The sequence below is a fragment of the Eleutherodactylus coqui genome, chromosome 13 (assembly GCF_035609145.1).
Source record: "Eleutherodactylus coqui strain aEleCoq1 chromosome 13, aEleCoq1.hap1, whole genome shotgun sequence".
NCBI lineage: Eukaryota > Metazoa > Chordata > Amphibia > Anura > Eleutherodactylidae > Eleutherodactylus > Eleutherodactylus coqui.
In genome coordinates this window covers 49,626,460-49,650,371 of record NC_089849.1, presented here as the reverse complement: position 1 = coordinate 49,650,371, position 23,912 = coordinate 49,626,460, and the positions used below count along the sequence as shown (strand labels likewise).

The window sequence follows — 23,912 nt, the reverse complement described above, 5'->3', positions numbered from 1 at the left end:
CGAGTAACGAGCATCTCGAACACGCTAATACTCGAACGAGTATCAAGCTCGGACGAGTACGTTCGCTCATCTCTAATGACGATTGAACTACAATGGGCCATAACACACAAGGACTTTGTATCTCCATTTCTTACTTTTAATAATTGACCATCAGAGTCTGCAGTGTCCTCCGCCACAATAAAAGATATTTGGTATAGTGGTCCTATCATTTGTATCTGTTGTAAAACATCCCATAAATGTAGAACAGCATTTTAATATCTTAATCATAACTAGAATGTCATAGATTTATTTACATATATAAAACGGAACATAAATATAGAGATTTCAGTAGACAAGGGTGTATGGCATTCTGTGCCCATTTTTTTCACAGCATGCTGCTTTCCGGGGGCTTGTCCACAACATGTAGGGGGCGCCAGCACTCCGAGGGATAACACGTATTTATATGGGCAACAGGTATATGGCTTGACTCTGGTGAACTAAATCCACAGACACTTCCTTCTGAAGAACCCGAACTGGCAGCTAAAATAGAGAGGGAAGAAAAAAATATTAAAGCTCAAACGGCTGTAGAAATCGTATGGCCTACGCCATATAGCACTTAGTAGATTATAGTTGTGTGAAATACATTGGCATGAGTTTTGGTGGGATCCATTAAAAATGTAATGTAGTGTATATGAGGAAGTACCAAAAACTGGGGCATCTCCAAAATGGAGAAACATAGTTTAGCCATGTTGGGTTTTTTATGAGAAAGAAGGTTCCAGAAGTGTCCGGTAAGAGCTCACCAACATCTCCATAGGGATTATTACACCTATTCTGCTGAGCCAAATGTTTGATACTGTGGGGATCAAAGGTTGGCTGAAGATCTCTTGGCAGACAATGCATGTATATTGCCAGCTTTAAGCCACGGCCGTGTGAGTAACTTTGTTACTCCAATGTTGCACCATCACATCTCCTATTCATCTTCCAGCATTGGAAGTTGCTGATGATGCAAGATTAGTAAGTCAACCCACCTCATTGATGATCATTTCTAGCTGCGAGTGCAACATGATAACAAAGGTAATCATATAGATCTAACCATTACGCAATACTTTTTCAGCCATTAGTTGACATATCACTGAAATATGAGGTTTACCCAATCTGTATATTGGAATTGGATATTGAAAGGTTCTTTCCTACCATATGATGTTTGGTTTTGCATTTGTCTACATTAGACTCACTTAGGAAAACGTTGGGTTCTTTATCATTGGAGGGCTCAGCCTTAGAGCATCTCCATGGCGGCTCCGATCCAGAAGATCCGTGTAGGGGGCTGAGAGAACCACGACCAGAAGAGGTGGAAGAGCATCCTCCAAGAGATACAGCACTGCTAGCACTGCTCCGAGAGCCTACTGACATAGAGCGAAGTGGTGGAGGGGATGTTGGGAATGATAAATTCATGGAAGGGGAAGAAGAAAGATTTTCATCTAGTGCAAAAAGAGAGATATAAAGGAGAAGTCCATGTTACTGTACATTAAGTGATTAACATAATGCTTCACACTGCTTAGACTGTATAGGAAATTCACACAAATTATATTATCCATTAGTGACTTCAGTACCTCCATTGCCAGTCAGGGGAACAGCTCTACTGCTAATGGCGGCCTCGCTTGGCTGGATGTCGGTGAATGGCTTGCATCCCAAACCAGAAAATGCTCTTTCTAGTCTACGCATTTCTGCACAAGAAATATAGAAAAACTAAGAAACCGTCCATATAGAATACAATTTAAAGTTATCACTCATCCATAGCACTCTTCACAGTGCTGCACCGCCCTATGTCTCTTCCCTCATCTCTGTCTACCACCCTACCCATGCTCTCCAGTCTGCTAATGACCTTACATTAAAGGCCCTTTTACATGGAATGACTGTTTGGCGCAGAAAGCTGTCCTAAGGATAAACGCTGCTGTACTTTAATACAGGAATAATAAGACACTCAGTGAATGCAGGTGGAGCAGGCCGGAAATCATTTTGGACCGCCCGCCTCCATACAGTAAACAGGCCGTCATTCATAGATGAATGAATGTCTGTTGACAAGTTTTGTTTGTTGTGAGCTTTATGCCTGCACGATCCGAATGACAAATAAATTATCATTAGTTATTCAGATCCTGCGGGCACTGAATGATATCGTTCAGATTCATGCAATCCAGAGAGAATTTGAACGATAATCATTCAGTTTAAGAGAGTGCTAAATTCCTCTTTGATCCGATCCTCCCACTCCTATCTCCAAGATTTTTTCTAAACTGTACCAGTTCTCTGGAATGCGCTACCCTGGACAATCAAGTTAATTCCCAACGCCCACAATGTTAAGTGTGCCCTAAAAAACACCTCTTTACATGTTGCCTAATGTAACTTTTCTCCATTTACTGTTTCTTTCCCCCCTTCTCCCCTTTGAAACCTCATGCCCTCAAGACATGACAATAAATGGTTTTAAACGTGCAGTCATGGAGGCTATAGTAGTACCCTGTTGTACCGCCTCTAGCTTGGATGCAAGAGCATGGAGGCATCTAGGTTCCGTTTGGTATCCTGCAGCATGTTGGTCCACGCTTGCTGTAACTGAGCCTTTAGATCGTACAAACTCCTAGGCTGTCGAACTTGGCATCCCAGATAGTTCTATACATGCTGTATTGGCAATAAATCTGGTGGCCAGGCAGGCCAAGGAAATGTGGCAATGTTGAGGCGGCATTCCTGTGACCCCCTTGTGTGTGTGGCCGAGCAATATTAACCCCTTAACGACCAATGACGTACCTGGTACGTCATGGAGCGTCGGGGTATGTATGAAGAGAGGTTGCGTGGCAACCTCTCTTCATACAGTGCGGGCATCAGCTGTTTATAACAGCTGACACCCGCGGGCAATAGCCGCGAGCGGCCGCGCGGCCGCTCGCGGCTATTAACCATTTAAACGCCGCTGTCAATTCTGACAGCGGCATTTAAATCCCCCGAACGATGTTCGGGGGTCCCGCGCGGCCCCCCCGCGGTGAGATCGGGGGAGCCATGCACGTATCATGGCAGCCGGGGGCCTAATGAAAGGCCCCAGGGCTGCCTTAGCAGACTGCCTATCAAGCCGTCCCCGTGGGGTGGCTTCATAGGCTGCCTGTCAAAAAGCAGTATGACGTAATGCTATAGCATTACGTCATACTGCAGGAGCGATCAAAGCATCGCATCTTAAAGTCCCCCAGGGGGACTTCAAAGTAAAGTAAAAAAAAGAATCAATAAAGTTTTTTTTTAATTGAAAAAAAAAAAAGTTGTAAAAGTTTAAATCACCCCCCTTTTGCCATATCTATTATTAAAAAATCTAAATAATAAATTAAAAATATGTATTTGATATCGCCGCGTCCGTAAAAGTCCGATCTATCAAAGTAGCACATAATTTTTCCCGCACGGTGAACGTCGTCCGAAACAAAAAATGAAGAACACCAGAAATGCACTTTTTTAGTTACCCTGTCTCCAAGAAAAAACGCAATAAAAAGCGATCAAAAAGTCATATGTATTCCAAAATGGTACTATCAGAAACTACAGGACATCCCGCAAAAAATGAGACCTTGCTCAACTACGTTGACGGAAAAATAAAAAAGTTATCGCGCGCACAAAATGACGACAGAAAATAATTGAAAAAATTTTTATGTATTTTAAAAAAAAAAAAGAGGAGTATAGTAAAAAAAAACCTAAACAAGTTTGGCATCGTAGTAATCGTACCGACCCATAGAATAAAGTTATCATGTCGTTTTTGTTGCCATTTGTGCGCCGTAGAAGCAAGACGTACTAAAAGATGGCAAAATGTCGTTTTTTTTCCATTTTACTCCACTTAGAATTTTTTAAAAGTTTTTCAGTACATTATATGGTACTTTAAATAGCACCATTGAAAAATACAACTCATCCAGCAAAAAACAAGCCCTCATACAGTGACGTGGATGGATAAATAAAGGAGTTATGATTTTTTTAAAGGGGGGAGGAAAAAACGAAAATGGAAAAAGAAAAATGGCCGCGTCATTAAGGGGTTAAGCTGGAAAAGGCCTCTTGGAAGCTGCCATGAGAGGAACACATGTGGCTGCAGGATGTCCTGAACATATCGCTGAGCTGTCATTGTTCCTTGTACCACTACTAGGGGGGACCGACTGTCGTATGCGATGAACCCCAGTCCAACACACTAGCAGGGGGGCAGTGTGCCGCTCCACAACAAAGGCAGGATTGATATGCTCACCCCTATGTCTCCAGACACAAACACAGCTGTCATCAGTGCCTAAACTAAACCTGGATTCGCCACTGAAGACATCCCATTCCGCAGCAGTCCAGTTTTGTTGTTCCTGACACCACTGCAAACAGAGGAAATTGTGGGTGGCTGTCAAAGGCCGTACATGTAATGGGCACCGTGAGACCAAATGTCCTTCAACAAAGCACCTGGAAATGGTTCCCAAAGACACAGGGGCCTTTAAAAATGGTGCCACCTATCTCTGGATTGCGGACAATGAAACAGTTGGAGCTGCTTGTGCTTTCCAGACGATCCTCTCTAGTGATGGTTTGTCAAGGGCACCCTGAGCCCAGTCTCCTTGTGTTCGTGTCCTCATGTAAACAATGGTCCTGACACCTCCTAAAAATCTGGTCAGAACGCCCCCGGTGGTGGGCAATTTGTCAATAGAATCACCCAGCTTCTTGCATTCCAAAAACGTGCCCCTCTCAAGCTCTGGTAACGGAGTGAAATTTCTTTGATCGCCTGCGTCGTAGAGGCGTCTAGTGGTCAACAAGTGGAACCATTTTTAGGGCCTCAGGTGTCAAGACTGTTCATCTAATCACACCACAACTCTTATCATTTGTATATCTGACTGGGATGTAACTACATTCCGAGTATAGCAGCCAAACAACAAGTCCTGCTGGGGGCTTGATTTTTTTTGACAAAGTGTAATAACTTAGTAATGGTTCATGCACTTCTATCATGTAAATGTCCACTCCCAACATCCTATATTGGGGATGTTCACAACTCATGCAAATTGCCAAATACATATGAAGATTACATTGCTTATCATATAAGGTTGCAGGCCTGGTTGTGTCCAATGAAGAATTGTTATGTTTATGCTGCCCTGCTGCTATACTTGAAATGGGATAAGGGGGCTTATGAAAATGTATTATTGAAATATCAAATATTTACTGGTAAGTGCTTATGTGATTTGCATACATGTTGTCAGGACATTTTGTACAGTGAACTAGTTTATATTTATACTGTCATAAATTATTATAAAATTAAGTTTCTACACCGCAGAGCGTTACTTTCTGGATCCCGCCAACATGACTTTCACCAGCAAGAGAGCATAATTTTGTGCTACCTCCTCCTCACCTCAAGAACAGCATGTGCCTGGGTTGCTTATATGCTAAATACAGCTCTGACATGTCACAGAGTGGTTTTCTGTCATATGTGCCACTTGTACAATTGACAAGTTATATTTATTCTAGTAAAATGGGCCTTGTTCTTTCATACAGCTCCAATATAATCTTTCAAATCTCAGTGTACCCAGTGCCATAAACTGTGTAGGACTGTCACTAGAACATACCCAAAATGTCAAATATAAAGCAAAGTTACACTAACAGCCAAAGCTTTTGTTAGCTTGAAGCCCAGCTGGACTGGTGGTACGTGTTAAGGAGGTGTTTCCTGGGGGCGCATCTCATCAAAGTTCTGTATAAAGGGGAGGGGATACGGTACCTAAAATATCTGGGACTTTGCAAGTTTTCTGGCCTGGCTCAAAATATGAGAAAATGGAATTTCAAGCCAAAATGGGTAGCATTATAAGACCACTCTGGCAACAACACATTTTTCCATCCCTGCCCCAATCATTCGATTACCTTTAACACTCCAGAGGTCTCCTCTGTGTATTTCAACCATTTCCATGCAGTGCACTTCTATCTGATACTTATCAGACGCCATCTTGATGCTACTTCGCTTTCACATCAATCCCATGATGCATTAGCACAGCATTAGCTAGAGGATATACCATTTTTGCCTGCTGACTGGACAGTTTAATTATCACTGCCTTCTATATTCACTAAAATATGCTACAGATTAAAAGTATACAGTCAGGAGGATGAGCTGTGATCTCCTCTACTATAACTGTGTGACAGGAGCTATATGATCATCATCAGTAACTGTGATAGGAGTGTTAGTATCACCCTCTAGGCAGTTTCTGTGGTAGAGTCTATTTAATAACATCACACAAACTGAGAAATTGACTAGAAAGTGAACACATAAACCCAAGTAAATCTTAGGTGGTCGGAATTGACATCACATGACCATCTGAGGAGAAAGAGGCTGAGACTTTCATATAGAAAGGAATAACTAACCAAGCTAATATTACCCTGCTTATATATACTGGAGGCATAATGAATGAAAAAAAGAAAATCATCCGGATGGCCCTTTAATATTGGTCGGATATAAACAAGTAGATATGATGCAAGAAGATAATGGTAGGGTTCTTTTATCTCAAAGGTACCAAACACATGGAACTCAGATCTACAAAGAATATCCTGTTCACCATGCTGATGCACTCGTCTACGAAGTCGCTGTGTTGCTAAAAGCAGACAGCTCTGTACACTCTGCAATGAATTCAAAGGAAATTGAATGGTGCCTGCAATACCAACCTGGGCCACTGCAGCGTATACAGAGCTGTCTGATTTCAGCAGCACAGCAACTCTGTGCAACAGTACTTCTTTTCAAGGGAGGTTTCTGCCTCCCTTAGCTCACCTTAGGACATCTGCATTGTGGTTTGACAAGTGTACCACCCCAGACCTTTAAACAGCAGGAGTCCTGGGAAGCAGACACCTACAGATCAACTATCGATGGCCTTTTCTAGGGATAGTTCATTAATAGTTCAAAGGTGGACAACCCCTTTAAGGGTAAAATAACACGCAAAAGATTTTTCCAGAAGTGTCTATGACTACCCCATGTGCAGAAGTCCATGTGCTAACCACTAAAGCAATAGATGAATGGAATTGATTTGCAATTACAAAAATGTCAACAACCAATCTGCGGCATGTGATTGCAGCCTAATTGGTGAATTGACCGCTTTATTGGGGAATTGTATGGGGTGTCCATGATTTTGGTAGTTTAACTAATTTCCAGAACAAACAGCCATGACTACAGTACATGACATACCCTCCACATTGTTTACCTCGATTTTTAATAGCCTGGTCCCAAAGAATCTTCTGCAGGTCCCCAGTCCAGGCCTCCTTGACATCAGGAGAGGGAGCCTGAAAAGTATACGTGTCCTCCAATTTCCTTCTCCGAAACCAGATCTCAAAACAGAGTCCACTGCCTCCCAGTGTGTGAGTGAGACCAATCTCAGAAGTCTAAGCATGTGAACAGAATAAAATCAAGTCATTCAAGAAAATTCTTTGATAGTATAATTTGGTTTTACCAACTTTAAAGATTAAACTCAGGACATAAATGGAAGGATCAGCTTCTATAGGTTACTCTTCTATATCCAAAATCGTATTCCCTTGAGATTTCTAGTGCTTTCACAGGAGATTATTTCCAGATCAAGGCAACCAGACAGCATTTTTATGAGCCATGAGTCTACATCTTTTACTGGATTCTGCTTCTTCCAACAATGGGACTGTTTAACATGCAAACTCCAAGATGGCTCATGAATATGGTACTCAAGATTCATGGACTGGACTTACCATAGTGAGAGGATATTTGAGATCCCCAAAGAATGAGATTCCAAGTAAGGATGAAGATATAACTGATAATGATCACCCAGAATGTGATGACTGAAAAGAATGTCAAGACTTGCTTAAAATCAATCTGGACTTCTAGTCTTTAGCTTTCCAACCCCAAGGTCCAAAACATTCCCATTTAAGATGATGGGAAACTTTAAATGTATGTTATATAAAAGATGAATACTCAGTAGAGATGAGCGAACACGTTCGGCTCCGCCCCTTTTTCGCCCGAACACCGAACTTTGCGAACACTTCAGTGTTCGGGCGAAAAAGTTCGGGGGCCGCCGTGGCAGCGCGGGGGGGTGCGGCGGGGAGTGGGGGGGAGAGGGAGAGAGAGAGGGCTCCCCCCTGTTCCCCGCTACTGCCGCCCGCGCCGCCGCGCATCTCCCCGCCCCCCGGCGGCACCCGGACACTTACGCGCGAACACTGCAGTGTTCGGCAAAGCCGGTGTCCGGGTGCGGATGTGTCCGTAACGGACACGTTCGCTCATCCCTAATACTCAGTAAGGTAGGACTTAGGTCAAAACCTGGGGAAGATACAGTAATGGGGCAGGGGTCACCATAAGAGGAAGGTACACTAGTGGGGATATGGGAGCTTTAAGGCTTAAAAGGAGGTATGTAGCGATGGATGGCGTCTGTTTTGTAGTGAGCAATTAATGGGGCTCCAGCCCACCCTCTCCTATTTTAATGGATTGCTTCCTCATGAGCTTACCAAAAGGGTTTGGATGTAATGTTATGGAATGACCATGCAGTTTTTACACCAGTTTTAGTAGAGTGGTCCTTGAAGTTTCTATCTATGGTTTTGGGGGTTGGGGATGGAGCAATGAAGTTCTGGAGTCCTCAGTCAGTGGTTGACTACAATTCTGTAGTTTTCTTAATGGCTACATCCCAGTCACCAGAGTGTGGTTATGGGACGAGAAAGCTGGCCAGAGCACCCCCAGGAGTAAAGAAACCACTATAGCAGTGGTAGCATGCAGATGTGTCGTTTTTGTGGGGCCAATGCTCAATTGGTGCTGCCACCCTAATACACTGGTCAACCAGAGGTCATGTTAGTGTGGTTTACTGAAGTAAAGAGGCAACAAAAGGAACTGAGACTGGTGGATCAAAAGTCAGTAAGGCCTATGGTGTTGATTGAAATAGCACTTTATTTTGAATTAGTAGGTAACACGTTTCTAGGTATGTAGACCTCTTCATCAGACAGCATTTTGTTAGTTCCTCAGGGTCCAACGCTCGTCTCTAAAGATTCGAGGGCCAGTGGGGGGCGGGGAGCGGCGGGTGAGAGCGGGTTAGGAACGGAGGGGAGATCTCTCTCTCCCCCCCCCGCTCCCCGCCGCAACTCACCTGTCACCGGCGTCGGCCCCCGAATCTTTAGAGACGAGCGGGGAGATACTCGGCTAAGGCACTAATCGCTCGAGTAATGTGCCTTAGCAAGTATACTCGCTCATCTCTATTCAGCATCTGTGGTGGGGGCTGAGCTTTACACAGCTGTCTTTACTTCAATATTGAGGTGTGGGTGTAGCCAATAGAATCCATTCCTGGTTTCGGGTCATTAATTAAGGTGTGTAGTGGGTTTAGCAATGGAAAGTGTCAACAATAACACAAGTTACATGCATGCAGTATTTAGTGATGAGGAAGAATGACCATTACCTTGATGGATTGCTTGTACAGATAGATCTCTCTTCCCGATGCAGCCTTTTTGGTTTTACTAAAAAGAATCAGATCCTTGAACAGAAAAACCCTTCTGAGGCACTTTCTCTTTCTGTAGAAGATCACAAACTCTCCTTGGCGCAGTAGTCGACCTTGTTCCTTTAGGTTCACCTAAAATAAAATACGAAGAAAATGAACATGAAGTAAATAGAATCAAATAGTGAAGCTAAACGTGTCACCTAAGATCCTGCAACATTGAAGACATCTACATTTATTAGAGTGGAAGAAGAACATTCACAAGATATGTGAAACCTCTCAGCTGTCAGCTACAACCTATAATCTTTAGTGATATTGCAAGAAATCGACTAGATGTCACATAACTGTCTTGCTTATAATGAAGGACTGCCACTAACTTGCATCCTCTTAATGATTTCCATGTATTTTGGTTTAGTTCATGGACTGATAATTACGCAGACCGAATTATGCGGAGAATTATAATTATACACATAAATAATACTGCACACAAATACTCATGGAGGAATGGATAAAATGTACCTATAATGTCTAGAAACTTAAAGTGGCTCATCAACAAGCACTCCTGGAGGTTGGGGAGTCCACTTCAGGTTTCCGACTGCACTCCATCTATGTAGCTATATAGTAAGAGTTCAACTTCAGATCTCAACCTGGTGCCTTTCGAATTTATTCCCATAGATTTGATTTCTGTCCATGGTTGGTAATCTGGAGGTACTATGGAATAATTCTGTGTTTGACCAATAGTTCAGACTCTGAACCAAAGTTGTACATAGAAATAATGGGGCCCCATAGTAAAAAGTAAAATTACCCCCACCTATCCCCCCAAAAATTAGTTCTTATCTCCTCATCCCTCCTTCGGGGTCCAGACCTCATGCAGTAACAGTGCTACTTTTTCAGACACAAATAATAATAGTGCCCCCTTTTAGGCTCCATGCAGTGACATTGCCTCTTCTTTTGTATCCCATACAGTAATAACAGCCCCTTTGTGTTCCCCACAGGGATATAATGCCCCTTTTATACTCTGAATGTAATTGCAAATGAACAAAATATTTCCAGAATGCATGCTACCTTATCTAGAGGGCAGCTGTAAAAAACGGCATCAGAAGGCTCAGTCCCAGTAGACCACCACCTCCACCTGCTGCTGCTCCGCACCTTGTGTGCAGCAGCTATATGACCAGTAACAGTAAAGTGAGCTGTCCCAGTAATGCAGATCCCACAGAGCAGGCTATGACAGGGGACTCTTCCCTGACTCTTCTGTGCAGCTCCTCCGCATGTTCATGTGAGGAGATGATATTCAACTTATATTGGCATCCTAAGGACACTGATACAGTTTAAGTGGTGAGGCTGCCAGGGTAGCCTGGTACAAGGTGCACCATTTGCCCTATAGTTAAGTGGCCCTGGATAGGCAGGTGTACGACAACAAATATGTGTTGTGCCAAATTGCAAGCAAATGATGGGATGGGATAATACACAGGATCATTTATCCACAGGTGCCCCTGGCCCATGGGTCCCATAGCAGCTGCGTGGCCTGCCGCCATTGGTGGTATACTGCTAATCTAGACCCCTTACCATGTACATCTACATCAAACATTGCATTGTCCTGATCATTGCTGGCCACCTTGAGAGTCCTCCTCTGTGCAGGATGCCAAGTGCACTCCAGCTCTGCTCCAAATTAAGATACGTAGATCATTGTGGCCTCAGCTTCAGATCTTGAACCTGGTTCTTTGCTCTACACAATGGCACTACACAGCCATAGATTAAGTCCCTGTGCATAAAATCTGTGTGCATCATGCGACAATGCATCTGACATAGTTGCCCAGGTCCTGGAGACTGAATATCTACGTCAGACATGGGATTATTCGTGCTAATGAACAACGAGTTGTGTGCTTGGACATTACTTGGAGCACCAGTGTTGAATTTGGTTGAAATTTGCTAGACTTTGCACTGCATGTTCATTTCAAAGATTCTTGACATCCTCCTCTGACACCTATCATTGATGGATTGTTGAAGTCTACAGAATACATAGATGTTTTTCCCTTTATCGCACCATTATTGGCATACTCTCAACATCATTGCACAAGAAAACTTCACAAGATTGGGAGAATCAGTGAATCCCACAGGTAAGCTGATCACCCTCTGAAGCGATTTCCCACAAGGCTGGCAGTTTTTGGAACACTGACCCCCGCTGGTCTAGCACTGATAACCAGGCCTCATTTGAAGCTGTTGACTTTCGTATTCTAATGTAGACTCACACTGAAACTGATCCATGGAAAAGTTGCTCACTTGATGCTATGCTGTACTTTGGGGTCATGTGTCAATAATTAGTTTCATACCTGCATCAGGGATTCCACTTTCCAAGAACGTTTAGGGAGCAGGAAAGGGCAATCCCAGTGGCCAAACGGCTCAGTCTTAGGACAGAGCCAAACAGCGCCGATCAAACCCCATTGGCTATAAGGGCTCCCACCCACTAGCGTTTTTTTCTCCACTGCGCTGCGAGAGTAAGTGAAAACTCTCGCAGAGCAGTGCGAGAAAATCGCTGCGATATCGCTGCGATAGTCTTTTCAATGGGGCCAGCGGCAGCAGCGCTAGCCCCATTGAAAAGATATGGAGAATGCCACAGACCTCTGCCACAACTGTGACAAGTGTCACAGCTGTGGCAGAAGTCAGCGGCATCCTATCCCATTGCTTTCAATGGGATCGGCACTGCTGCCGATCCCATTGAAAGCAGTGGTTTCTGACAAGCCCTGCAGAATGATTATCGGAGAAGGGCTTGAAATATAAGCCCTTCTCCAATAATCATCAAAAAGTGGTTAAAAAAATAATAAAAAAGTTACTCACCTCTCCTGCTGTCAGCCGCGTCCTCCACCGGCTGGCTCCCCAGCACTGCTACTGAGCTCTTTCAGCAGACGGGGATTTGAAAATCCCCGTCTCCTGAAAGGGCTGTGCGGATTGGCTGAGGGCTCAGCCAATAGCAGCTAGTGCTTAGCTATTGGCTGAGCGCTCAGCCAATGGCAGATAGCTCTTAGCTATTCATTCATGAATAGCAATATCTTAGCTATTTTTAAATCCCCGTCTGCTGAAAGAGCTCAGTAGCAGTGCCGGGGAGCCAGCCGGAGGACGCGGCTGACAGCAGGAGAGGTGAGTAACTTATTTATTATTTTTTTAACCACTTTTTTATGACTATCGGGGAAGGGCTTATATTTCAAGCCCTTCTCCGATAATCATTCCGCGGGGCCTGTCAGAAACCACTACTTTCAATGGGATTGGCAGCAGTGCCGATCCCATTGAAAGCAATGGGATAGCATGCCGCTGACTTCTGCCACAGCTGTGACAGAGGATTCCTTCATCCCCGCGGTCCCTGCAGGGATGAAGGAAACTCCTGCCACAGCTGTGACAGCTGTGGCAGAAGTCCGCGGCATTCTCCATATCTTTTAAATGGGGCTAGCGCTGCTGCCGCTGGCCTCATTGAAAAGACTGGCGATGTCGCAGCGATATCCCAGCGATTTTGGGATATCTGCCTGCGTTTTTCTCGCACTGCGATGCGAGACTTTAACTTTAGAATCGCATTGCAGTGGAGAAAAAAACGCCAGTGGGTGGGAGCCCTTAGGGATACATTTTTGTGTTGGATGTGCGACAGAACCTCCAGAGGTAGATGTGAAACCACCCTAATTTCCATACAGAGAAGATCCAATCATGAAAGGACCAGCATCTCTAATAAAGTGGCCATTTAGTATATACAACCATTTTATAATTTGTTGATTATATGTCTAAGTAATACAGGAAACCGCAGAGCTTTATTTTGCTTGAGTGCTAAAACAATTTTGCTGTTCCCATTCTGCTAAAATACCTACGCATTGCCAACAACATCCCAATAATTAATTTCCAGTTGTCCGTCTGACAGGGGGAGGGAGAGAACGGCCCGCGAAAGCCCAGCTGTACTTATTCCAATTTTAAATTAAAGCAATATATCTGCAATCTCATATCATGGGCGCAGAGCGGTTCTGGTAGCATGCTGCGTAGCTAAAGGCCAGCTCTTCTGGGACTGCGCAGTTCAGACAAAACCCATTCAGCTGCAGAAGATGCTGATGTTAAGATCTAGTGACAAGTGACATGAAGTCAGTGACAGGAAACACATTGGGTACATGTGTAGCATATTTGACACTTGTAGTTCAGTCTGTTGAGGGACAGGAGACTCTCGGAGCTGTTTGTACAGGAATCAGTAGCCTGGTTACCCCCTGTTGACCTCAGTCCCTTTCTCCCAAGCCTGGGATTTCTCCCTATTGTAAATGATACTCTTCCACAGCAGCTTCTATCTAATCCTGTACTTTGTCTCTGTCCCCGTGTGATGTCTCCGCTGCGCCCCAGTCCATTGCTGCGTGTATGTGATTAATCTCACTCCTCCTTCTGTCTCCCACCGCTGCGTTCCGAGCAGTTACGCTCACTCCTCAATACGTCTCGCTCTCCCTAATGTCCCCTCTCGCACACTGGTAATCCACTTTGACTCTAATAGCCATAAATGCTTTGACGTTCGTGATATTACATCTTCCTTGCTACATTTCACGGGGAATTTAAAGCCTGTCTGTCACCTATCTCCTGCCATCTTTCAAGGGGATGTAAGGAGCAAATCCTGCATGACTAAACTTTCGCTCAAAAATTCTAATTAGCCGCAAGGCAGGAATATTTGCATACAGGCTGTGGAAGAAAACAGCATATTTAGAATCCCCGGTTTACTTGGCGGCTCTAGGTGAGTGCTGATAATAGGAAGCTGAAGTTGCATCAGGATCACATAGAGATAGCAGCCAATAAAGGGTGCAGAATTGCTATGCGGCACAAGATAGTGGCACTAAATTTGCATTGCATTTGAATTCAAAGGAAATCAAAATGATATCCATTTGCTGTATATACTAAGGGCGCTATTACGTAAGCACTGTTAATGCTTGGATAATAGCAATAATTGCCGGGCCTGCGCTTGCAGGTTCAGCCCGGCAATTGTTGGGAAAATGTATTCATTCAGATGAGCGATTTTTGGACGTGTGAAAAAATCGCGCTGGGAAAAATAGCACAATTTTATATGCTGCAACAAAAGATTCTTTGGCCAACATATACTGGAAGCTTCCATAGAATTCTAGGGAAACTGAAAAAAAGGGAGGGGAGGATGTTACAGGGTGTACAACGCTGGGAAAAGAAGACAGCTGGGTTTATTTAAACATTAGCAGTCATTCTGAGAATTTCTGCCGATCAAGGGATATTCGACCTGCAGCGTATTTTTAAAGAAAAGTACCGTAAAATGCGCAAATATGTGTGCAACAGATTCTCTGTGGATTTTCCGCTGGGGAAAACGATCCACGTTCATATACCGTTGTAATGGGTACCATATAACTAAATTAGCCGTGTAGTCTAGGACAGTATTTTTTAACTCCAGTCTTCAAGAACCTCCCAGCAGGTCATGAGTTGAGCATATCCTATAGAGAGAACAAACATGTGGCAATGTCTGAGGTGCTGACAATAATGACATCACCTGCTTGATACTACGGAAATCCTGAGCAGCTCATCTGCTTGGGGGAACTTGAAGTCTGGAGTTAAGAAACATTGACCTCGGACGTGCAAGGACTTATATTCATGATTAAGAAAACTGGGAAATTCTCCAATTTTCCAGCCGCTAAGCACATATCCATTATGTAAGATACCAGAAAGACACATTGTAGGAGAAATCACAGAAATGTATATAAATGTCCATAGACCACTGCTGCAGGCCGCAACATTCTTGAGCACTACACCTCAGTAGCATCCTTAGGCCTCTTTCACCTGAACGTCACTTTAACGCAGAGTAGGCGCGTTAAAAAAATTGCATCTAAAAGAACCAATGGTTTCCTATTGGTTCTTTCATACAAACGATTTTTTGATGCGCCTAAAAAAATGGTGCATCAAAAGAGTTTTTTAACGCCAATATTTCTCTGGCATCAAAATGCACAACGGAATTGAGCATGCAACATAAGCGCTTGTGAATGAACCTATTGAAATCAATAGGTTCTATTCACTATGTATTGCGTGCATTAATTTTGCATGTGCAAATATGGTCATGTGAATCTGGCCTTACTGCTGGAGATAGCCCTGATGGTCACCACTGAGACACCCTACCCCGATTAGACAGTCTTGTTCAGGCAGGGTTTATTGAAAGGGATTATCTTTGTCTTATTTCTTACATCACAGTCCTGAATGTCGTCCATGGCAAGGAGGTCATTCCCGTGACGTAGCTGGAATCTGACAACCTCCTGCGCATCCTTCAGCTCTGCCTCTCTGCTGCTTTGCCCTTTGCACTCCCACTCCATGTCCTGTAGGAGCAGACTATACTTGCTGATACGCTGGATGGGTTTTAGAAGATAGGAGGAGAGATCCATCTTGTCCCCCAACTCCTGTTGCTTCCTCTGTGAAAACACAAATTTCCGCAAATATCAACTTAAAGGCTATGTACATCTTTATTTTCACTTAAATATATGTATTTGGGGTTGACAATCATTTTTGCTATGATGTTTAATTAAAAATGTTGCACTGTTTACCTTCTGCAGTTTCTACATATCACTGTATACAAACATTGCAGTCTAAGGCCTCTTTCACGCGAGCATATATCGGCCCGGCCAATATAGCACTCAGCGTTTTTACGTCGGGCTCAAAAGATAGTCCTGTAATTATCTTTTGGGCTGGAATACGTTGGCTGCTGCATGGGCTCCTATGGGAGCCAATGACAGCAGCCGGAGAAGGGAGGTGGGAGGGAGTTTAGCAGCATGACTGCTAAACTCCCGCCCTCTTCTCCCCTCCGGCTGATTGCAATGGGAGGGGGCGGGAGGGGGGCGGAGGTAAGCACCACTCCATCCCGTCTCCTTCCATTGCTGGCTGCGGACAAGGGACGGGCAGGGCTAAGCCAAGCTCCCTCTGCCCCACCCCCTCCCATTACAATCAGCTGGAGGATAGAAGAGAGGAGGTGATCTGGTTAGGGGGAGGGAAGGGGAAGTAGCAACAGCAATGTGGCCTCGGCATATATGCGCCGGGGCCCATTGCGTCTAAATGGGCACACAAACGTTAGATTTGTGCACCCGTTCATGAGTTTTAACTGCTCAGATCGTAGCGTATATTGGCTGGCCATGAAAACCTGACCGATATATGGCCGTCTGAATAAGCCCTAAGTCTGAATAGGAGATCTGTTAGTGCGGCTAAACTGCCGACTCAGGGTACCTTTACACAGTAGGACTATCTTATCAGCGACTATCGCTCCTATGCTTTACACAGGATCGATAGACATTCAAGGGAATGGAGGTGGAGCAGCCGGGAGTGTACCGGCCCACCCGCCTCCATTCACAGTAAAGAGGAGTCGCTCAAAGTTTGAGGACTCCTGTTCACACGGCCTGACAATCACTGGGTTTTAGATCTGCTAAAAACAAAGTAACTCAGATGGGTAAGCGATTTTTAACTCAGTGTCCAGTTGGTGTACATGGGGCGATTATCGCCGGAATTCACTGTTTCAATCGATAATTTATGTGATAATCACCCCGTGTAAAGGTACCTTTAGTTTTTAGCCCTTATCTCTCCTCTGCTTCACTTTTTATCAGCTAATTTATAACCAAACCTTGTTTTGGCCATAAAGAATGATGGGAATATACAGGAGAGTAGAGAGTAGAGGGAAACTAAGCTTAGTACAGTTTGAATGACAGATCGGTGCATACACCAACACATCCATAGTCCCCCATTCACCCTCCCATCCTCCCAGCATATGCCCCGAAGGAAGGCTCTAGCGCGGTGTGAACACAGCCAAGCACAGTGTGTCAGGTGCTGCTGTGAAGGACCAACAGTGACCCAGTCTTTCCACTGATTGGCAGATCTGACCCCAATTAAAGGGGTTGTCCCGCGAAACAAAGTGGGTCAATACACTTCTGTATGGCCATATTAATGCACTTTGTAATGCACATTGTGCATTAATTATGAGCCATACAGAAGTTATCAGAAATTTTTCACTTACCTGCTCCGTTGCTAGCGTCCTCGTTTCCATGGAGCCGTCTAATTTTCAGCGTCTAATCGCCAGATTAGACGCGCTTGCGCAGTCCGGGTCTTCCTCTTTTCTCAATGGGGCTGCTCGTGCCGAAGAGCTGCTCCTTGTAGCTCCGCCCCGTCACATGCCGATTCCAGCCAATCAGGAGGCTGGAATCGGCAATGGACCGCACAGAAGCCCTGCGGTCCACCGAGGGAGAAGATCCCGGCAGCTATCTTCAGCAGGTAAGTAAGAAGTCACCGGAGCGGGGGATTAAGGTAAGTGCTGTCCGGTTTTCTTGTTTAACCCCTGCATCGGGGTTGTCTCGCGCCGAACGGGGGGGGGGGGGGGGGGGTTGAAAAAAAAAAAAACCCGTTTCGGCGCGGGACAACCCCTTTAATGCTAAATCCCAGAAAACCCATAGTCACACAGCCATGTACAAAACGGGCCCAAAAAACACTGCACAGCACGCAGATCCATATAAAAAATCAGCCCTCTGAAGACCAGCCTCATAGGCTGCTATAGGGCAGGGTGCTTTCCACGTATTACACAGACAGCACATGGCCTCAAGATATGACCGTGTCATTGGGCTCTTAAAAAGATTCTCCACCTAAATTTTTTCTTTGAAGGGAACATGTCATCGCCCATAAGTTCAGTGTAAACACGGCCCATGATTGAACGATGAACGAGAATTTGTTTGCTTGCTTACATATCGTTGCGTAGAAACAGTGTTCGTTTAGTCGTTCACATGTCTCTTGAACCTGTCAGTGAAAACATTAAGACAGTCTTGTAGCTAGGAATAACCACCTCATGGCTTCAGTAGTTTATATATGTTTGCCAGATCACTCTTACCCAATAACCATCCTCTCTTTGGCTTTCTTAAGTCAAGTGACAAACTGTCAACGGACAGAGAACAGAGAAGGACAAAGACCGACAACACTGAAACCAGCCTACCATCCAGCCTTCCAACCCATCTATCCATCTCTTACTTCCAGGAGGTAAAACAATGTAATATACATATTATCATAGCTAATATGTTTCTGCTTCCACATGAAGACTTTGTCTTGACCATACCTTGAAGTACGTTGACCCGTGTTCCTGTAGTAGTCGGTCAGACTGAGGTTTGTTCTTGCTGTAAAAAGCATAAAGTCCAAACTGTTCCTTCTGTAACGTAAAACAAATCAGCAATCAAGTGTGAATTTAATGTGGGATTCTATCATTTTAATTGAAAATAGCAGCTCGAATTTACATAACTTACCTATATCACGCCCAATACCTGAATCATGCTGATTGCATTCAAGCATAACCACTTAGTGGCAATCCTTACAAAGCCTGACACTTCCAGCACTGATTAGATGTATTAGACTGTGGGGGGACACGCTCTACTGACAATGGGAATGGTAACACTCAGGTGTCAGTTTATTGCTACATTTGCTCCAGAGCTGTTACTTTATGGCAAATGCCAGACCCTCGTAATACAAATTAGTGAAATTAAGAATCCTTGACAAAAATGTTTTTAAAATACACTTACATGTTTCAGAAAGCAGCGTCCCACGTGACTCGGGTCCCTTCTGCAGCTTGTAAGTTCCTGTAGGAAAACATGGCTGTGGAATTCATAGAGTTTTTCCAAGTTTCCGAATACGGCAGCGTGCTGTCCGCGTAGAGCCGGAGGGAGATCAGGCTGATCCATCTCACTCAGGTAGTGGGACAGGACATAACCCAGCGAGCACACGTAGTCTCTCTCTGTAGTGAGCAGCTCTTCCATTATTCGATGGAGCTTACTGAACAGGAATTGAATCAAAGATGTTGGATTTACTGGCAGGAAACACATTTTAAATACAGGGGGTGGACAAAAATATGGAAAGACCATATAAAATGCATGGGATTTTAATCATTAGCACTAAGTTGCCCTTTTAGCCCCTGCTTGGCTGAAGGCTTTCTCGCCAAATTTGTGTTTACTTCACCTCTTGCCCTGCTCTGAGTGTTTTTGAGAGCCAGCTGGCAACAGCAACCGAGTGGCTCAAACCGCTGGCCAATGGAACCTTGTTGCTTGGGCAGATGTTCACTTCTGCCCAGTAACATCTGTGTCATATTACCTCCACTTAAAATCGGTCTCCACATGTCTTATTGAAATATGATTTATAATCAAATTTAAGGCATGTATTTTGTCCGGTGTTTCCATATTTTTGCCCACCCCTGTATATTCACCGATTCTTCAGATTGACTTAAAAGTATTAATGATTATTAGCCAGTAAGTAGGGGCCCATTAGCACAAATAACTTTGTAGAATGCCATCCTTATATCTCCTTCAGAGCTCATCTACACAGCAAAGTCAGCGGAAAGCCTGTATCGTAGGGACACTTAGAGTCCTTACAGGACTGTGTTAGGGGTTGTAGAGCATTGCTTGTATAATGGCTCTGTAGGGCATCCTATTCTCTTCTTAAAGGATTGGGCTAACCATCAGAATACAAGAGTATCTTCTAGTAGACCCAGGATCTTACACAATAATAGGCTCTAAAGGTTCAATTAAAGGGGTTGTCCCGCGGCAGCAAGTGGGTCTATACACTTCTGTATGGCCATAATAATGCACTTTGTAATGTACATTGTGCATTAATTATGAGCCATACAGAAGTTATAAAAAGTTTTATACTTACCTGCTCCGTTGCTGGCGTCCTCGTCTCCATGGTGCCGACTAATTTTCGGCCTCCGATGGCCAAATTAGCCGCGCTTGCGCAGTCCGGGTCTTCTCCTCTTCTCTATGGGGCTCCGTGTAGCTCCGTGTAGCTCCGCCCCGTCACGTGCCGATTCCAGCCAATCAGGAGGCTGGAATCGGCAATGGACCGCACAGAAGCCCTGCGGTCCATGGAGACAGAGGATCCCGGCGGCCATCTTCAGCAGGTGAGTATGAAGACGCCGGACCGCCGGGATTCAGGTAAGCGCTGTGGGGGTTGTTTTTTTAACCCCTGCATCGGGGTTGTCTCGCGCCGAACGGGGGGGGGGGTTTAAAAAAAAAAAAACCCCGTTTCGGCGCGGGACAACCCCTTTAAGACAATCTGGAGCGGACTTTGGAAGCATTGTCTTTTTCACTAGGGTCTATTCTTATGGGGTGACTAACAAGTATATTATTAGACCTTCTCGATGATGAGCTCAATGATGACAATAAAGTTTATGAAGCAAATAAAACTGATTGTGTACATGTTCTGGATAGATAGTTAGTGAGCCATCATAATAATTTCTTCTACTGGGTCTGAGGAATCTGAAAGGGGTACTAACTTTTCAGACAAGTTAGGCTCATATGATAGCTTTTGTGTGTTTCATCAATCTTGTAATATACTTTCATTAAAAAATATTTTTTACCACTATAAATCAAATTTAAAGTGGCTTCCACAACAGTTTCCCTCCTACGCCTTTTGCAATCCCCTGCCTGTTGTTAGGTATTGACATTCTGTAGTTACCCAGATAGGGGAGTTCCTATCTTCATAAGTTGATCCCACAGATCTTATATCCGTTTGCACAGTGTATTCAATCTCCACAATGTCTACCTCTCCTGCCATTGTGTATTATTTATTATTTTGAGTTTACTAACAATTTGGCCAGAATGTCTCTGAATATCCAACTCTTACAATCTTCCTGGGAAAGCAGAAGGGCAGACATTCAGATATTGCCTTCTTGCTCTTTGGACAAGAGACAGAGCAATGCAGCATGGGAAGTGAGGGAAAGGACGTACAGGACAGTAAAGTACTGGAACAATAGTAGGCTTGTGACACAGACCCTGTCTGAGAATGGTTTGAAAACAGCACAGTAGCAGAAAATTGGGGAAAACCACGTGAAATCAGAACTTAAAAACATGAAATGGGGTGCCAACAAAAGAAAATGAGAGCATAAGGAGAACCTGGTTTATTTTAGAAAACTTGTTGAAAACTCAGATAAGCTTTAGGGTGATTTCACATCTGCGCTGGAACCTTCAGTTGGAGGTCCCTTTGAAAATCCAGTACAAAATACTGAAAGAAAAGTGCTGCATGCAGTAAAATGCCAGGCTGCTGAGCGGAAACCAAACAAATCCCATTATAGTCAATGGAGCCCATTCAGTACTGTTGTGTTCTGTCATAAGATGAAGCCGTTCGGCCCGAGGGTTCCCCTTTCCTGCTTTCCGAACAGACCATGTGAAACCATCCTTAAACTGATATTGCCTAGAAGCAATACTTTTAGGGGAAAATATAGATCTTTCTGTTTGATTCTTGTGGAAACCATGAGAAAGAATCCTCTATAGAATCAGAGGCACTTGAAGGTGCACAATGGGCATGTAGGAAACTATGTGCACCATATTATAGATTCATTCAACACTAATCCATAATACTGATATATGGATTAGGCATTAAACAGCAGTCTATCTTCAGTTCACGCTTAAACAAGCTTTAGATTTGTGTTACAAAAAAAATACTAATATAGAATAATATTCCAAATGTTGCATCTTCTATTCCATTTATGTTAAGAGTCCTCCAAATTCTTTATTTCTCAGCTGGGAAGAAGTGACTTAATTTGGTTTTATATATATATACTCGTGCAGGTAGCTGTTTGCTATCTCTCCCGACCTGCCAATATGCATGCACACTCAGGCAATCGTACATGTGTTTTGTATGTAGTGAAGAGAGAAAGCTGCAGCCACATATTAGGGCAAAGACTTATCTCCTGAAAACAAAGGGATCAGACAGTTGGAATCCAACTTCTGATCCTTATGTCCTCCAACATCTGCCATTAGGGAAGAGTCGGGAGGCTGCCATACGCTTAAGATGATCGTCCGGTACTGTTAAAATCAATGGGTTCAGTCATTTATATCTAATGTGTATGGCCACCCGTAAGGCAGCAGAAAAGTTACAGTAGGTTCACTTACGCAAAATTGAACTGTATTGCCCAGTCATGGTCCCTAGATGATTCAGTCATGGCTCTTCTCATCAAAGGCAAGCGAGAGGTAAGTGGCTCCATAAGTAGCAAGGGAGAAATGGCTGAAGAACTTTCTGAGGAGTAATTGGAACTCGAGTCTCCTGTTGAGAAGCTGGCATGCCTAGAGAGGACGCACCTTCTACCTGGTTGCTTCATTTTACTACTGTCGCTCTGAGTTAGAATACTGGAGTCATCGCTGTTGGGCCTGCTATAGGATACCCATGTGAAGTGGTCTGTATTTGTTACAGAGGAAGGCTGTACCGAGGTTGGCCCAGGAAGCTTTGGACTGGGAGTATGTAAAATCTCTAGAGCCTCATTGTTGGAGTTTTGAGTCATCAGCTCAGTGCTCTCTAGGTCAGACCCATTGTTGTTCTTGGTTTCCTCACTGGTAGAACATCCCTGGGAAATCAAAGATTCTCTTGCTGATCTTGCATTTCTATGACTTCTGGGGGCTTTAAGAAACAAACCCATGGAACCAGCATGGAGACCAAAACTACAGCAGTTAATAATTGTTGATTCTGCAGATCTCATGCTGCCTCGAGGTCGGAATTCGTCTTCTTCCTTTCGGCTTCCTTGCGCTACTTCACTTGAGAAATTCACCACATTGTCCTCTAATGTTAATAAGGGAGAAGACAATGTGGTATCCTTGGACCAGGTTAAGGCTGCGATCTGTTCATCTTTACACTTCTCTAGAGTTTCTTCTATAAGTTGCTTAGCTTCTTGACATTTGAGCCAGGTCTCATTCCAAACAGTCAGACCTCTACAGCTGCTCAGTTTGTAGGATTCTTCTTTCATCTCTTGAAATGTGTCATCTGACAATTCTTCTGTTAGTTTCTGAAGGTAGGTCTCTAGGCACTGCTGCGTCTCTGGTAGGCAAAGCTTCTGTTCGGCCATCTTCAATTGTTCCACATAGCGGCTGCAGCTCACGGTGAGCTGTGTGATCTTGTAGGAGAGATCGACCAACAATTAGAAGTAGAACACGATATAGCTGATGACTATGCTGATATGGTATATGATATTTTATGGTATACCTTGTCACAAAACCTATAAAGATTCAGAAGCTTCTCCAATTCTTCTTTTTGCCTTTCAACATTCATATAGAAACTACTTAGTTTGGTCTGGAAGGCTCCTCTTGTCATCTTGAATGAATCCATCTCTGGAAACATGGACCCACTGAACTTATTTGCATCATCTAGAAGGACCAGCCCGTGATTATAATGCACCTGCAAGTATAATGCTTTAATGAGAAAAATGGGTACATAGATCCAATAGGTCATTCACGCATATGGTTTAGTGCTAACAACAAATGCTGAACCTGTACTTGCAGCTTGAAATTATGGCAAGTGCCAGAACAGTATGACTACTAGCAGTACTCTGCATGCGGTAACTGAGGCTCCCCAAACATGTATGGGCAGCCTCCTTACAGCTCAAACTAAATTGAACCATTTTTGGGATCAACGGTCCATTGATCAAATGTAGACGTTTGGTAATAGGTAGTCGAAGGAGTCTACTGAATACACATTTTTTTATATTTATATGGAATA

The 23,912-nt window shown here is 44.0% G+C and overlaps 1 protein-coding gene across 7 annotated transcripts in view; it reads right to left on the bottom strand.

Moving 5' to 3' along the window:
* Positions 1 to 270: 270 nt before the first annotated feature.
* Positions 271 to 23,912, bottom strand: part of KIAA1755 (KIAA1755 ortholog) — a 64,199-nt gene continuing 40,557 nt past the window's right edge. For all 7 annotated transcript variants that reach the window (XM_066588038.1, XM_066588041.1, XM_066588042.1 and 4 more), the window contains 10 exons: positions 23,400 to 23,591; positions 22,319 to 23,310; positions 18,959 to 19,208; positions 18,502 to 18,591; positions 15,611 to 15,832; positions 9,375 to 9,545; positions 7,179 to 7,356; positions 1,590 to 1,703; positions 1,215 to 1,457; positions 271 to 519 (listed from right to left, as the gene is read on the bottom strand). In XM_066588038.1, coding sequence (XP_066444135.1) covers positions 365 to 519; positions 1,215 to 1,457; positions 1,590 to 1,703; positions 7,179 to 7,356; positions 9,375 to 9,545; positions 15,611 to 15,832; positions 18,502 to 18,591; positions 18,959 to 19,208; positions 22,319 to 23,310; positions 23,400 to 23,591 — 2,607 coding nt within the window. In that variant the 3' untranslated portion in view covers positions 271 to 364. The remainder of the gene's footprint in view (positions 520 to 1,214; positions 1,458 to 1,589; positions 1,704 to 7,178; positions 7,357 to 9,374; positions 9,546 to 15,610; positions 15,833 to 18,501; positions 18,592 to 18,958; positions 19,209 to 22,318; positions 23,311 to 23,399; positions 23,592 to 23,912) is intronic.